Source organism: Scylla paramamosain, chromosome 22 (genome assembly GCF_035594125.1).
Source record: "Scylla paramamosain isolate STU-SP2022 chromosome 22, ASM3559412v1, whole genome shotgun sequence".
NCBI classification, from domain to species: domain Eukaryota; kingdom Metazoa; phylum Arthropoda; class Malacostraca; order Decapoda; family Portunidae; genus Scylla; species Scylla paramamosain.
Genome location: NC_087172.1, coordinates 17,394,930 through 17,407,429, shown reverse-complemented (window position 1 = coordinate 17,407,429; position 12,500 = coordinate 17,394,930). Strand labels below are relative to the sequence as shown.

The 12,500-nt window shown below is 44.7% G+C and overlaps 1 protein-coding gene across 17 annotated transcripts in view; it reads left to right on the top strand.

Moving 5' to 3' along the window:
- Positions 1 to 12,500, top strand: part of LOC135111698 (oxidation resistance protein 1-like) — a 207,184-nt gene that overhangs the window by 147,468 nt on the left and 47,216 nt on the right. Inside the window, exon 1 of one of the 17 annotated variants that reach the window (XM_064025325.1) lies at positions 1,878 to 2,148. The exons of the other annotated variants lie outside the window; for them this stretch is intronic. Coding sequence (XP_063881395.1) covers positions 2,124 to 2,148 — 25 coding nt within the window. The 5' untranslated portion in view covers positions 1,878 to 2,123. Of the gene's footprint in view, positions 1 to 1,877; positions 2,149 to 12,500 lie in introns of those variants that run through there. 17 annotated transcript variants of the gene reach the window in all.

Below are 12,500 nucleotides of genomic sequence, written 5' to 3'. Positions count from 1 at the left end.
GCATATAAAAATAGTCTCCGAGTGAGGCAGGGAGGCGGATAATGGCCCTGTGTATGGTTTCAGTAAGCCGAGAGAGGCCCATATTGCGTGGTGCCACAGGATATCAGGAGGTGTCAGGCCAAAGTATAGACACGTTCAAAAGTCAAGCAACACACTGTACTCACTTCACTATATCTAATCTCTTAATCTTGAATTCTCTACGAGGCTAAGAATCTGTCAATTGCCGTTTCGTATATGAGCAATGTTAGATAAGAAGACGCAAGATTGAGAGAAAACACATAACACAGTGGAATTAAGTACAAAAGGTTACTGGATTGTTTTACTTCGCCTGTCTCACTCAAGTAACATACTGAATTCACTTCCACGATGCGTAGTCTTCCCACAATCTTGAGTTCTCTGAGGCTAAAAATTCATCACTTGCCGTATTGAGTGAGAGGAATGTTAGCAGATCAAACGACGCAAGACGGAAAACACATAACACAGTGGAGGTAGGTACAGCAGGTGATCGGTTTTCGTGCATAACTCGCAGCCAATGAGTGACGCGGGCTGGTGCTAGGCGTGCTTCCATCGGCTTAATCTCATCCAATCACGAGTCATTACCTAAAATGGGAAGCAGATCAGGTATTAGTGAAGGTCAAAGTTTCCCGAACTCTTAGTGACACTTAACCACGCTCCCGCCCCCGGCCCTCCCCACTCACTCCTACCCTCTACTGTTCCTCTCCTTCTCCCCACTACAGCCTCCCTCTCTCACCTGCATAACCTCCTCCAACACTTCCTATCTTTTTTTCCATCCCTTCCTTCGTATCATCTCAACCTCACCATCTCCGCAACTCCCATCCCACTGCAGTTCCCATGCCCCTTTGACCCTATACTTGGGGTAACGTCCTCTCTCTCTCTCTCTCTCTCTCTCTCTCTCTCTCTCTCTCTCTCTCTCTCTCTCTCTCTCTCTCTCTCTCTCTCTCTCTCTCTCTCCGCGTAGGGTGTGAACTCTGCAGAGAGAGAGGGGGAGAGAGAGAGAGAGAGAGAGAGAGAGAGAGAGAGAGAGAGAGAGAGAGAGAGAGAGAGAGATCTAACTCGCCTTCAGATTTCATGATTTTAATATTTTAATCTCTCTCTCTCTCTCTCTCTCTCTCTCTCTCTCTCTCTCTCTCTCTCTCTCTCTCTCTCTCTCTCTCTCTCTCTCTCTCTCTGTGCAGATTTCACACTCAACGCGGAGGAGAGAGAGAGAGAGAGAGAGAGAGAGAGAGAGAGAGAGAGAGAGAGAGAGAGAGAGAGAGATTAAAATATTAAAATCATGAAATCTGAAGGCGAGTTAGATCCTACAGAGGTGGGATGGAAGAGGAAGTGTGCGTCAAGGCCTACACGTGCCCGTCCCCCCTGCCTTTCTTTCCCTGTGGGGCCTGTTTACCTGTTTACCTCTGTTACTCACCTTCACCTCGCTCCCACGCCTCCTAGACGCCTCCCCACACAGCTGACGGCGCGACGCTGGTGATCTGAGGAACTGACTAGTTTTTATTAATCTAGGGCACGGTAATGTCATTGTAACCAATTGTATTAGTGCTGGATGTCGCCCGCTCTCAGTTGCTAAGGCGTGGGAACTCACAGGGGCGAGAACATCGCAGCTAAGACATGTGCAGAGATTCAGGACGTCATAAATCTGGTGCATTTAGTGGTTTGTCACTTTTTCGCGTGAGTTGCGGGATGGTGCACCGCCTGGGATCCTCTCGCCCCTTTAGTGGCGCTTTATGTTGGCGGCGCTCGTCCCTGGGAGAAGACGCCTACCTCTCGTCCATTTCGTATATTTTTCATTCATAATTCCAGATGTTTAGAGGGCGTGGAAGTGTTTTAGTGTGTTTGGGGCTGACGTGGAGTGCGTGCGTGTGAGCAAGAGGAAGACAAAAGGGGGCGGGTTGAGGGTGGCAGCAGCAGCAGCAGCAGCGGGCCGGTCGCTGGCTGTCATCCCTCCCACCGCGGACGCCACACGTTTCCTCTGTGCCGTGAGTGGCGGTGGCCCGCTCCTACTCCCGCTGCGTCTCACCACTATACCGCTGCTGTTCCGCCTTCCGAGGCCCTCCGCCGCCCTGCCAGAGGCCCCACAGGGATGCCCGTCGGCCCTCGCCACCATGAGGCTACACCTGTTCAGCTCCCGTGAGTGTTGGTCGCAGCTGTGCCTCGGTGGAGAGAAAATTGTGTCTTGGTTCACGATTTGGTGACCGGGAGTTGTTGCCAGGCAGTGTTTTTTTTTTTTTTTTTTCTGCTCCGTGGTGTTTACCTCTGCCTTATGGCCCCGTTACCGTTATGGATATTCCGTCTGGAGTGGTTATGAGGAGTGTAGACGATCATGTGTTGAGGGCAGTGACATCCGGTGGGAGTGTGGAGGAGTGTGTGATGGTGGTGGAGTGTTCCCAAGTGTCGCCACACGGCCGTAATGTGAGCTCTGTGGGTAGTGACAGTATTGATGCGGCGAGCCAGCGCGGCCTCTGCTCCCTGACACCTGTTCCTCCCATGTTATTTGTTCACACACATTGGACGGTCTTGAAGCAAGGCGGGCCGGGGCAGGTCATCTAGGCGCCATTGTGCACCACTTGAGTGAAAGTGGCACGTTTCATATCTGGCGATTTCCTTGCCTGGGGCTGTCTGCCTCGTCTCGCCTTACTCATCTTGAAACTTTCAAATAGAGGACGATGCGCCGCGCCTGCCTAACTCCAAGGTGCCGGTCTGTGATGCTCCTCAATAAATTTAATACCTGCTATGAAATAAACATCCAGAAAACACTAAGGGGTACGATAGATTGGGTGGATGAGACGAGGTGCATCATTTCTATCAATTCCATAATTCAGGGGATGTTGAGGGGAAAGCGAGGCCTGCTATTTAGTGAGCTGGGATCCATTTATCAGGCTTGGTGGTGTGTGTGTTTGACGGACGGGAGGTGAGCTGTCAGACGCAGGGACAGGGGGATTGTAGTGGCGGCGGGCGGAAGGGAGAGGGAGGGGGGGATCAGTAAGGAGGCTCAACTGTCTCGCTCTTTAAAGGGTTTATACTTATGTTCAATGTGTTCCGTGCCGCGTGCAGCGCCCCCGAGACGTGACCTGGGGACTTTGAGGACGTCACCACGGAGGTACACACGGGGGTGATTGAATTAGTGTGTAAACCTTGGATACACACACATATACACACACACACACATATGGATGCACACGCACACACCTTTGTTGGCACCAAACCACCACACTGATATCATCTGCTTGTAAGGTTACCATTGTCACCCAAAAAATAGACTAGTTACACTTATCATAATCATTGCCTGGGTCACCACACACACACACACACACACACACACACGTTCGTTTAGCCATCCCACTCATCAGTTTTTGCCTTCTTCAGTGATAAGGTAAAACACAAGCACAGAGGAAGCTGACAATAAAAGATAGAAAGATAAGACAAAGAAAGAGAGAGAGAGAGAGAGAGAGAGAGAGAGAGAGAGAGAGAGAGGAGGAGAGAGAGAGAGAGGAGAGAGAGAGAGAGAGAGAGAGAGAAAGTAATGTGCTATAAAAAAAAACGGAAACAGAGCATTCAGTACCATAAAAAGAGGTAGAGAGAGAGAGAGAGAGAGAGAGAGAGAGAGAGAGAGAGAGAGAGAGAGAGAGAGAGAGAGAGAGTAGTGGTGAGATTTATAAGGAAGTAGGAAGAGTGCATATTATCAGAGAGAGAGAGAGAGAGAGAGAGAGAGAGGAGAGAGAGAGAGAGAGAGAGAGAGAGAGAGAGAGAGAGAGAGACGCAGTAATTGAGGAGTCGCTTCCTTACTGCGTCACGGGGCTAGATAATCTACAGTCACGCGAATCGCACCTGAGTTACCTGCAGCATGTCGGCTTAGTGCACCACCACCACCACCACCACCACCACCCACCACCACCACCACCACCACCACCACCACCACCACCATCATCACCACCACCATCATTACAGTATGCTTCACCTGCACCACCAACATGCACCTACACCATCATACATCTTATCACACACACACACGCACACACACACACACACACACACACACACACACACACACACACACACACACACACACACACACACACACACACACACACACACCTGTTTTAGTCCATTCTTACTCACATCCCGTTCACCACATCTGCAGGGAGTTCATCACCCTCTTTACCCAGCGATGGTTCAGTCACGCCACCACATTCTCCAACGCACACCTCACCACACATTACACGCACACCACTTCATTGTCGTGCATGAGCGAATATTATGCAGTGTGTAAAAAAAGGCAACATGCACCACTCACGCATACGCTATACACCACAGAACACCGCACTGTACCATAACACGACAAGCTCATCACCGCATCACGTCACATCTCATCACACAGCTGGAAAATCATCACCATTACATCACAGCACATCACATCACCATAAACACCTTCACTTTCTTATTTTCCTTATTCCTTGCCTTTATTTACTTCCTTCCTTACACACACACACACACACACACACACACACACACACACACACACACACACACACACACACACACACACACACACACACACACACACACACACACACACACACACACACACACACACACGAACAGCTTCCTTCGAGGACAACTCCCCCCGTTTCATATTTTAGACAATGCATCAACAACATATTGACTTCCGGAGGAGTTGAAGCGTTGCAAGTAAACAGAGACGCATGCTGCAGCCGTGCGTGGAGGGCGGGGCGGGGCTGAGGCAAGAGAAGGTAAATGCATCAGGAGCGAAGGAAAGGAGAGAAAGGGAAAGGAAGGAGAGAGGGAAAAGGGGCTCTCTCTAATATTTTACTGACGTGTTCCCTGCCGCTTTAAAGACGAGTTTCTCTTTTATTCATTCGTTTCTTCGTCTCTGTCTTCCTCCTTCCTTCCTTACTTCCTTTTTCTTCATTCTCCCTTCTTTCCATATGTTTCCTTTCTTACTTTCTGTCTTTCTTCTTCCTTCCTTCCTTCCTTCCTTCCTTTCTTTCTTTCTTTCTTTCTTTCTTTCTTTCTTTCTTTCCTTTCTTCCGTACTGTTTCTCCTCCTTCCTTCCCTTCTGCCTTCCTCCCTCCTTTCCACACTTTTTTTTTTCCTCTTTCCCGCCCTTCCTTCCCTCCTTCCTTCTTTTTCTCCCTTCCCCATACAAGTATTTCCTTTCTTCCATTCTGTCTTCATCCGTTCCTTCTTTCCTTCTTCCTATATATTTCCTTTTCTCCTTCATCTTTTGCTTACTTATTCCTCATTTCTTTCCTTTTTTTCTTCTGTTTTTACCTCCACTTTCCTTCTCTCCCTATTTCTTCACTACAGCTCTTCCCTCATTGTTGTTCCTTCCTTCCTTCCTTCCTTCCTTTTTTCATATTTTCTTATGTCCTTTCTCCTTTTATCCTTACTTTTCTTCTCCTGCTTTCTTCCTTTTTTATTTACCTACATTTCCTCATTTTTCTTCTCTTTCTACTTTCTATTTTTTCTTTCAGCTTCTTGTTTCCATGCTTCCTGCTTTCCTCCCTTTCTTCTTTCCTTTCTTTTTACTTTTTTTTTCCTGTTATTTTCTTCCTTTTACGTACGAATATATTTTCTCACTTTTTTTCTCTCTTTTCCTGCATTCTTCCTTTTCTTCCTGCTTCCTTGTTTTCATCCTTCCTGCTTTTTTTTTTTTTCTAACTTCCTCTTTCCCTTGACTTTTGCTTTTCAGGCCTACCGACAAACTTCTCGCTCTAATACTACTACTAGTTTTTCCCCGCACGACTGGCTTTCTCCCCCCTCCCCTCCCGGCACTCCCTTCACATCGCTGCAAGTTTCCTCCATAATACCTCCTTCTCTGTTTCTCCCTTCTTAGATGCCCATGTTTATTCTCTCCCTTCAAAACATTCCCATGTCTCTTTTCTTACCTTTGTCAGTTCTCTCTTATCTTCCCTATCTCTCCCCTATCTTCATTCCCTCCATTTTTGCTATAATTTATCACCAGTCTCTTTGATAATGCATTTTGCGTCCAGGAATGTGAAACAGGCAGGTATTTTCCTCTCTTATTTCCTGTTCTGTCGCTCCTTTCCTACCTCTATCTCCATCTAACCTCTCCCTCTTCATATTCTCTGGCATCTCCCTCTTTTTAACGCTCCAGTTCGTGCCGAGTAAAATGAAACAGACAGGCTCTCTCCTCTCTCCCTCGTACCTCCTTCTGTATCTCTACCTTCCTTCCTTCCCAATTCCTGTCCTTTTCTGTGTAGTCTCAAGTCCGTTTCATGTGGTCAGAGAGATGAAACAAACAGGCTCTCTCTCTCTCTCTTTCCTCTCTCATACTTCATTTTGTATCTCTCTCCCTTCCTCCTTCCATATCTTCCTTTCTTTCTCATCTATGTCTCTTTCCTCTGTACACTTTTACCCGTCCCTCTCCTGTTTTTCAGTCAGTTTCGTGTGCATGAAACAAACGGGCTCTCTCCTCTCTCGTACCTTTTGTCCCTCTGTCTCACCCTTTTTCTTCCCTTCTTCCCCATCTGTATCCCCTTCAGTGCACTCCCACCCATCCCTCTCCCTTTTGCCAGTCCGTCTCGTGTGGCCGGAAAGATGAAACACACAGACGACCTCGTTTCCAAGTCCTCCCTCTGTTAGGCCGAGACGTGAGCAAGATCCGGGCTGTAGATTCCTAAGTGAAGAGACGCTGGGGAGCAACTTACCAAACGAGGTGAAAGGAAAGACAGTTGAAAAAGGGGCGATATTTTAGTTCATGCAGGGGGAAGGGAAGCAAAGGGAAAGAAAGGTGGTGAAGGAATGGTGGAAGGGTGGGTTAGGGTGCTGTTTTCCTTCTTGTTTCCCTTCTTCTTTCCTTGCAAGGTCACCACCACCATCATCATCATCGTAAGGCTTGAGGTCGATGAGAGAAAATGGAAGTTAAATGGTCCATTCTCTACTATTAAAAGGGATACTGCAACAAACTTCAATATTACATTTTTTTTTTCTTACACGTATACATAAATCCTCTCTCTCTCTCTCTCTCTCTCTCTCTCTCTCTCTCTCTCTCTCTCTCTCTCTCTCTCTCTCTCTCTCTCTCTCTCTCTCTCTCTCTCTCTCTCTCTCTCTCTCTCTCTCTCTCTGTATCCAGCCGTCTACCCTCTTCCAGTAAATCAAATATAATCTAATCTCTTATCTCTGTAATATTAAGGACAGCATTATTCCGATAGGCCGATAGGCAGTCACTGGGCTACGATCAAGGTGCTAAGAAAGAAAGAGAGAGAGAGAGAGAGAGAGAGAGAGAGAGAGAGAGAGAGAGAGAGAGAGAGAGAGAGAGAGAGAGAGAGAGGTATATGCCTTACTCCCCGTGCGTACTTACCAACCCCACTTTTGTCCGTGTCCGTCACAAAGGAAGCAAGTATTTTCTTGGTCCTTGTTAAGTCATCATGTCCCTTCGCTGGCCTCCCATACCTGATCCCGAGTCCCTTAATAGTGTCTGTTTCTCTGACACGAGTGTGGCTGAGGGACGTGGAGAACCTTCGGGAACACCACGGTAGGGAAAATTGGTGTGGTAATGTGGTGAGGTGTAGGAAGACAGGTTGTTGTGGTGTTGTTGTGGTGTCTATATATGTGTTTGTGTGAGGTGTAGTTAGTAATATGAATGTACTGTGTTTGGAAGGATTTAAATGGATGATATGGACTGTGTATGCAATATGTAGTGGTGTGGTGGTGTAGATATACGTGTCGTTAGATAGTTATTAAGCTGCTCGTCATGTGGTAGAGGTGTAGTAGTGTGGTAAGTTGATGGTATATACATTGTGGTAGAAACGATAGGTGTGACCGTGTACAGTTGTGGTTAGAAGGTAAGGAGTGGTGATCGTGATGTGGTAGGGATGTGGTAGTGGGTAAACTGGTGGTATTCGTAAAATGGTAGAGAGGGTAGTTGTAGGTGTGGTGGTGTAGGCATAGGTGTGGTCAGACAGATATTGAATATGGAATGGTGTCTGTAATGTGGTAGAGATGATGCTGCAGGTATTGTTGTGTGGATATCGGTATAGTTAGGAGCGTATTGATATGGTATTCGTAATGTGGTGCAGTAGTGTGGTGGGAATTGCACTTCCCGATGTTGCAGTGGTGGGTGTGGTGTGAGAATGTAAGAATGAAAGAATGTCCCGGGGAATCCACTGTCTGACTCACTCATTCTTCTCATCCACCCACTTCTTGCATCCATGTGATGTCACAAACCTGTTTTACTTTCACGAGCAGCTAAGTTTCTTTCTTTTTTCAAGGAATTCATTGCTCTCGTAGGAAGTGGTGATGTTGCGGTGACATTGCTAAGCGGTGGTAGGATTTTTTCACATAATAGGGGCACCGGCCAATGACAAGAAAAATGTACGAAATAAAAAAAAGCCCACTGAGGCACCAGTCCTCCAAAAAAGTCAGAACCGATTATCGAATACTGAAGGATAAGTGTCTTGAAATCCCTCTGATGAAAGAATTTAAGTTATAGGAAGGAGGGAATACAGAATCAGGCAGGGAATTCCAGAATTTACCAGAAAAAAAAGTATTAATGATTGGGAATACTGGTTAACTCATGCATTAGAGAGGTGAACAGAATAGGGGTGAAAGTAGAAAGTCGTGTACGGCGAGGCCGCGGGAGGAGGGGAGACAAGCAATTAGCAAGATCAGAGGAGCAGTTAGCGTGAAAATAGCTGTAGAAAATAGCAGGAGGTACAGAATTGCGGCGATGAGAGGGACGATGAAAACAGTCAGTTAGAGGAGAGGAGTTGATAAGACGAGGAATTTTTTTATTCCACTTTATCAAAAATGGCGGAAATGGCGATATGAGAACTCCCACAAACATGTGAAGCATACTCCATACATGGACGGATAAAGCCCTTGTACGGAGTTAGTAGCTAGGGGGTGAGGAAAATAGGCGGAGACTATTCAGATCACCTAACTTAATAGAATCTGTTTTAGCTTGAGATGAAATTTGAAGTTTCCAGCTTAAATTATAAGTGAAGGACAAACTGATGATGTTCATTGTAGAGAAGGTTGAGTTGAGTATCATTGAAGAAGAGGGGATAGTTGTCTGGAAGGTTGTATCGAGTTGATAGATGAAAAAATTGAGTTTTTGAGGCATTGAACAATACTAAATTTGCTCTGCCCCAATCAGAAGTTTTTAGAGAGATCAGAAGTCAGGCGTTCTGTGGCTTCCCTGCGTGAGCTATTTAATTCCTGAAGGGTTAGACGTCTGCGAAAAGACTGAAAAATATAGGGTGGTATCATCAGGATAGGAGTGCATAGGACAAAATATTAAGTTTACAAGATCATTGATGAATAACAGGAAGAGAGTGGGTGACAGGCCAGAATCTTGAGGAATACCACTGTTTATAGACTTAAGAGAAGAACAGTGACCGTCTACAACAGTAGCAATTGAATGGTCAGAAAGGAAACTTGAGATGAAGCTACAGAGAAAAGGAGAGAAGTCGTAGGAGGGTAGTTTGGAAATCAAAACTTTGTGCCAGACTCTTTCAAAGGTTTCTGATATGTCTAAGGCAACACCGAAAGTTTCACCAAAATCTCTAAAAGAAGGTGACCAAAACTCAGTAAGGAAAACCAGAAGATCACAAGTAGAGCGGGCACTAGAGAACCCATACTGGTGATCAGAAAGAAGGTTGTGAAGTGATAGGTGTTTTAGAATTTTTTTTTATCGGGGATAGATTCAAAATCTTTTGAGAGGCAGGAAATTAAAGCAATATGATGGTAATTTGAGGGATTAAAGCTGTCATTTTTTTTTTTTATATATATTTTTTTAGGAACAGGGTGAATGTAGGCAAACTTCCAGTAAGAAGGAAAGGTAGATGTTGAGATAGAGTTGGAAGAGTCTGACTAGGCAATTTGCAAGCACGGAGGCACAGTTTCAGAGAACAATAGGAAAGACTCCATTCCGCTCCGTTTGACGGTGCAGAGAAAAGACTACGGAAAGAAGCAAAAGTTGACGGGAAGGGTTAAAAGTCAGCAAGGGCATGAAAAGCATCACTGCAAAGGATCCTAATGGAGAGCATGAAATAGTCGGAGGGTGGAGGAGAAGGAGGAACAAGCCCTGAATCATCCAAGATAAAGTTTTTAGCAAAGATTTGAGGAAAGAGTTCGGCTTTAGAGATAGATGAGATGGCAGTGGTGCCATCAGGTTAAAATAAAGGAGGGAAAGATGAAGAAGCAAAGCTATTAGAGATATTTTCGGCGAGGTGCCAGAAGTTACGAGGGGAGTTAGATCTAGAAAGATTTTGAAATTTTCTATTGATTTTGGAGTTTTTGGCTAGTTGGAGAACAGACTTGGCATGATTCCGGGCAGAAATATAAAATATATGAGATTCAGGTAGTGTGATGGAAGGCTCAAGTACCTTTAATGGGCCACCTTTCCATCATGTATAGCGCGAGAACAGACTGAGTTAAACCAAGGTTTAGAAGGTTAAGGGTGAGAGAAAATGTGAAGGATGTACGTCACCATGCCAGACACTATCGCCTCTGTTATGCACTCAGCACATAGAGACGGATCTGATACAGAAGCAATGGTCATCCTAAGGAAAATCAGAATCCCTCAGGTCCCCCCAGTTAACAGTCAAAATACCAGAGGCATCTCCGCTTTGGAAATCCTGAAGAGGGATGAGGTGGTGTTGTTATCAGTGATTGTGGTTGTGAGGTGTTGATGGTAATAGTACTGGTTATGGAAGTGATGTTGTGCTTTTGAGGTGGTTGATAATGATGGTAGTATTGGTTAAAGTGGTGGAGGTGGTGCTGCTGTGTTTATGATTGCAGTTGTAGTAATAGTGATAATAGCATTGGTAGTGTAGTGGTGTTGATTTTTTTTTTCTTTTTCTTTTTTTTTTTTTTTTTTTTACTGGCGCTTTAATTAACTGACTAAATGGAAAATAAAATTGTATCCCTTTCGTGCCTCGAGCGTTTTGTATTCATAACATGTATCCCGGCCGGCTATTTCACTCGTGGTTATAATAAGAAAAGTTTAGTTGGCGGACACTTTGGTGAAAGTTTGATAGCGAGCCGTAAAATCAGTTCCTGGGATGTGGACAACTCTGACGTAGAAGTGTTAGAGAGAGAGAGAGAGAGAGAGAGAGAGAGAGAGAGAGAGAGAGAGAGAGAGAGAGAGAGAGAGAGAGAGAGAGAGGATGTGCGTGTGTGTGTGTAACTGCATGTAAATATAGAACAAGTATGAACGTTTGGTTATTTTACTTTTTATTTTTTTTTCTCACTGAGTGTAGTTTACGATTATTCGAGTTCTTTGTCTTGTTCTTTTATTTATTTATGTGTTTCTTCAACTAATATTTATTGTCACTGGTTTTCTTTTATTTATCTGTGTGCTTTTTCAACTAATATTTATCCTCACTGGCTTTCCTGCGTCCTGCGTCACCTTTGTAAGCTGCTGTGAACCACTGCAGCACTGTGTTTTCGCTCTCTTTCTCGCTTTTTCTTGTTTTCTTCTTTATTTTTATATCCTCTAGGAACGGTCAGTTATTTATTTATTTATTTATTTATTTATTTATTTATTTATTTTATTTGTTTATTCATTTTATTTATTTTTTTATGGGTGAAAATTCAAAACTTTCAAACTGGTACTTTTTTCTTGTTTTCTTCGATCAAATATACTATTAATTTTATATCTTTGCTTTCTCTTTTCTTCCTTTTTTCTTGTATGCGCGATATGATGCATGATATACTCACTTCATCTTTATGTTTGTTCTTTCTTCTCTTATTCCTCTCCGATTATGATGTATGAGTAATTCCACCCCATTCATTATACTACGCATCACGGCAGTAGTGGGAGTGGTCATGATTCTCCGTCGTGGAATGTTGACCCCTATGTGCTCTGAATATAGACCCCACCTTACTGAGATGAAGCATTGGGTCTCTCAGGTGTGGCCTACTGATGATGGCGCCTACTGTGCTGGCTGCAGGGTGAGACTCCATCATGACAACTGGCGATCCTTGAGAGGCTGGCTTTTGTCAATACTGGCTTCCGCATTGCGTCTCTGAGTGTTTGGTGCTCTTGTCCCTTGGTGGTTTGTTGACTCGGGGATGTACTGCCACCTGCTGCATGACTGGAATGGTCTCAAGGAGCGGGTTGTTGAGACTGAGGCGAGACGGTGCTTTCTCTGGGGACTAGTTTTGCTTATGTGAATGGACAGAGTTATACGTAAATGTAGTAATAGGAGTGGTAGCAGTGTAGTTGTACTTGTAGTAGTAGTAGTAGTAGTAGTAGTAGTAGTAGTAGTAGTAGTAGTAGTAGTAGTAGTAGTGGTGGTGGTAGTAGTAGTAGTAGTAGTAGTAGTAGTAGTAGTAGTAGTAGTAGTAGTAGTAGTAGTAGTAGTAGTAGTAGTAGAGAGAGAGAGAGAGTAATAGGTGTGTATTATTTTCGTCTATAGTAGTAGTAATAGTAGTAGTAGTAGTAGTAGTAATAGTAGTAGTAGTAGTAGTAGTAGTTGTTGTTGTTGTTG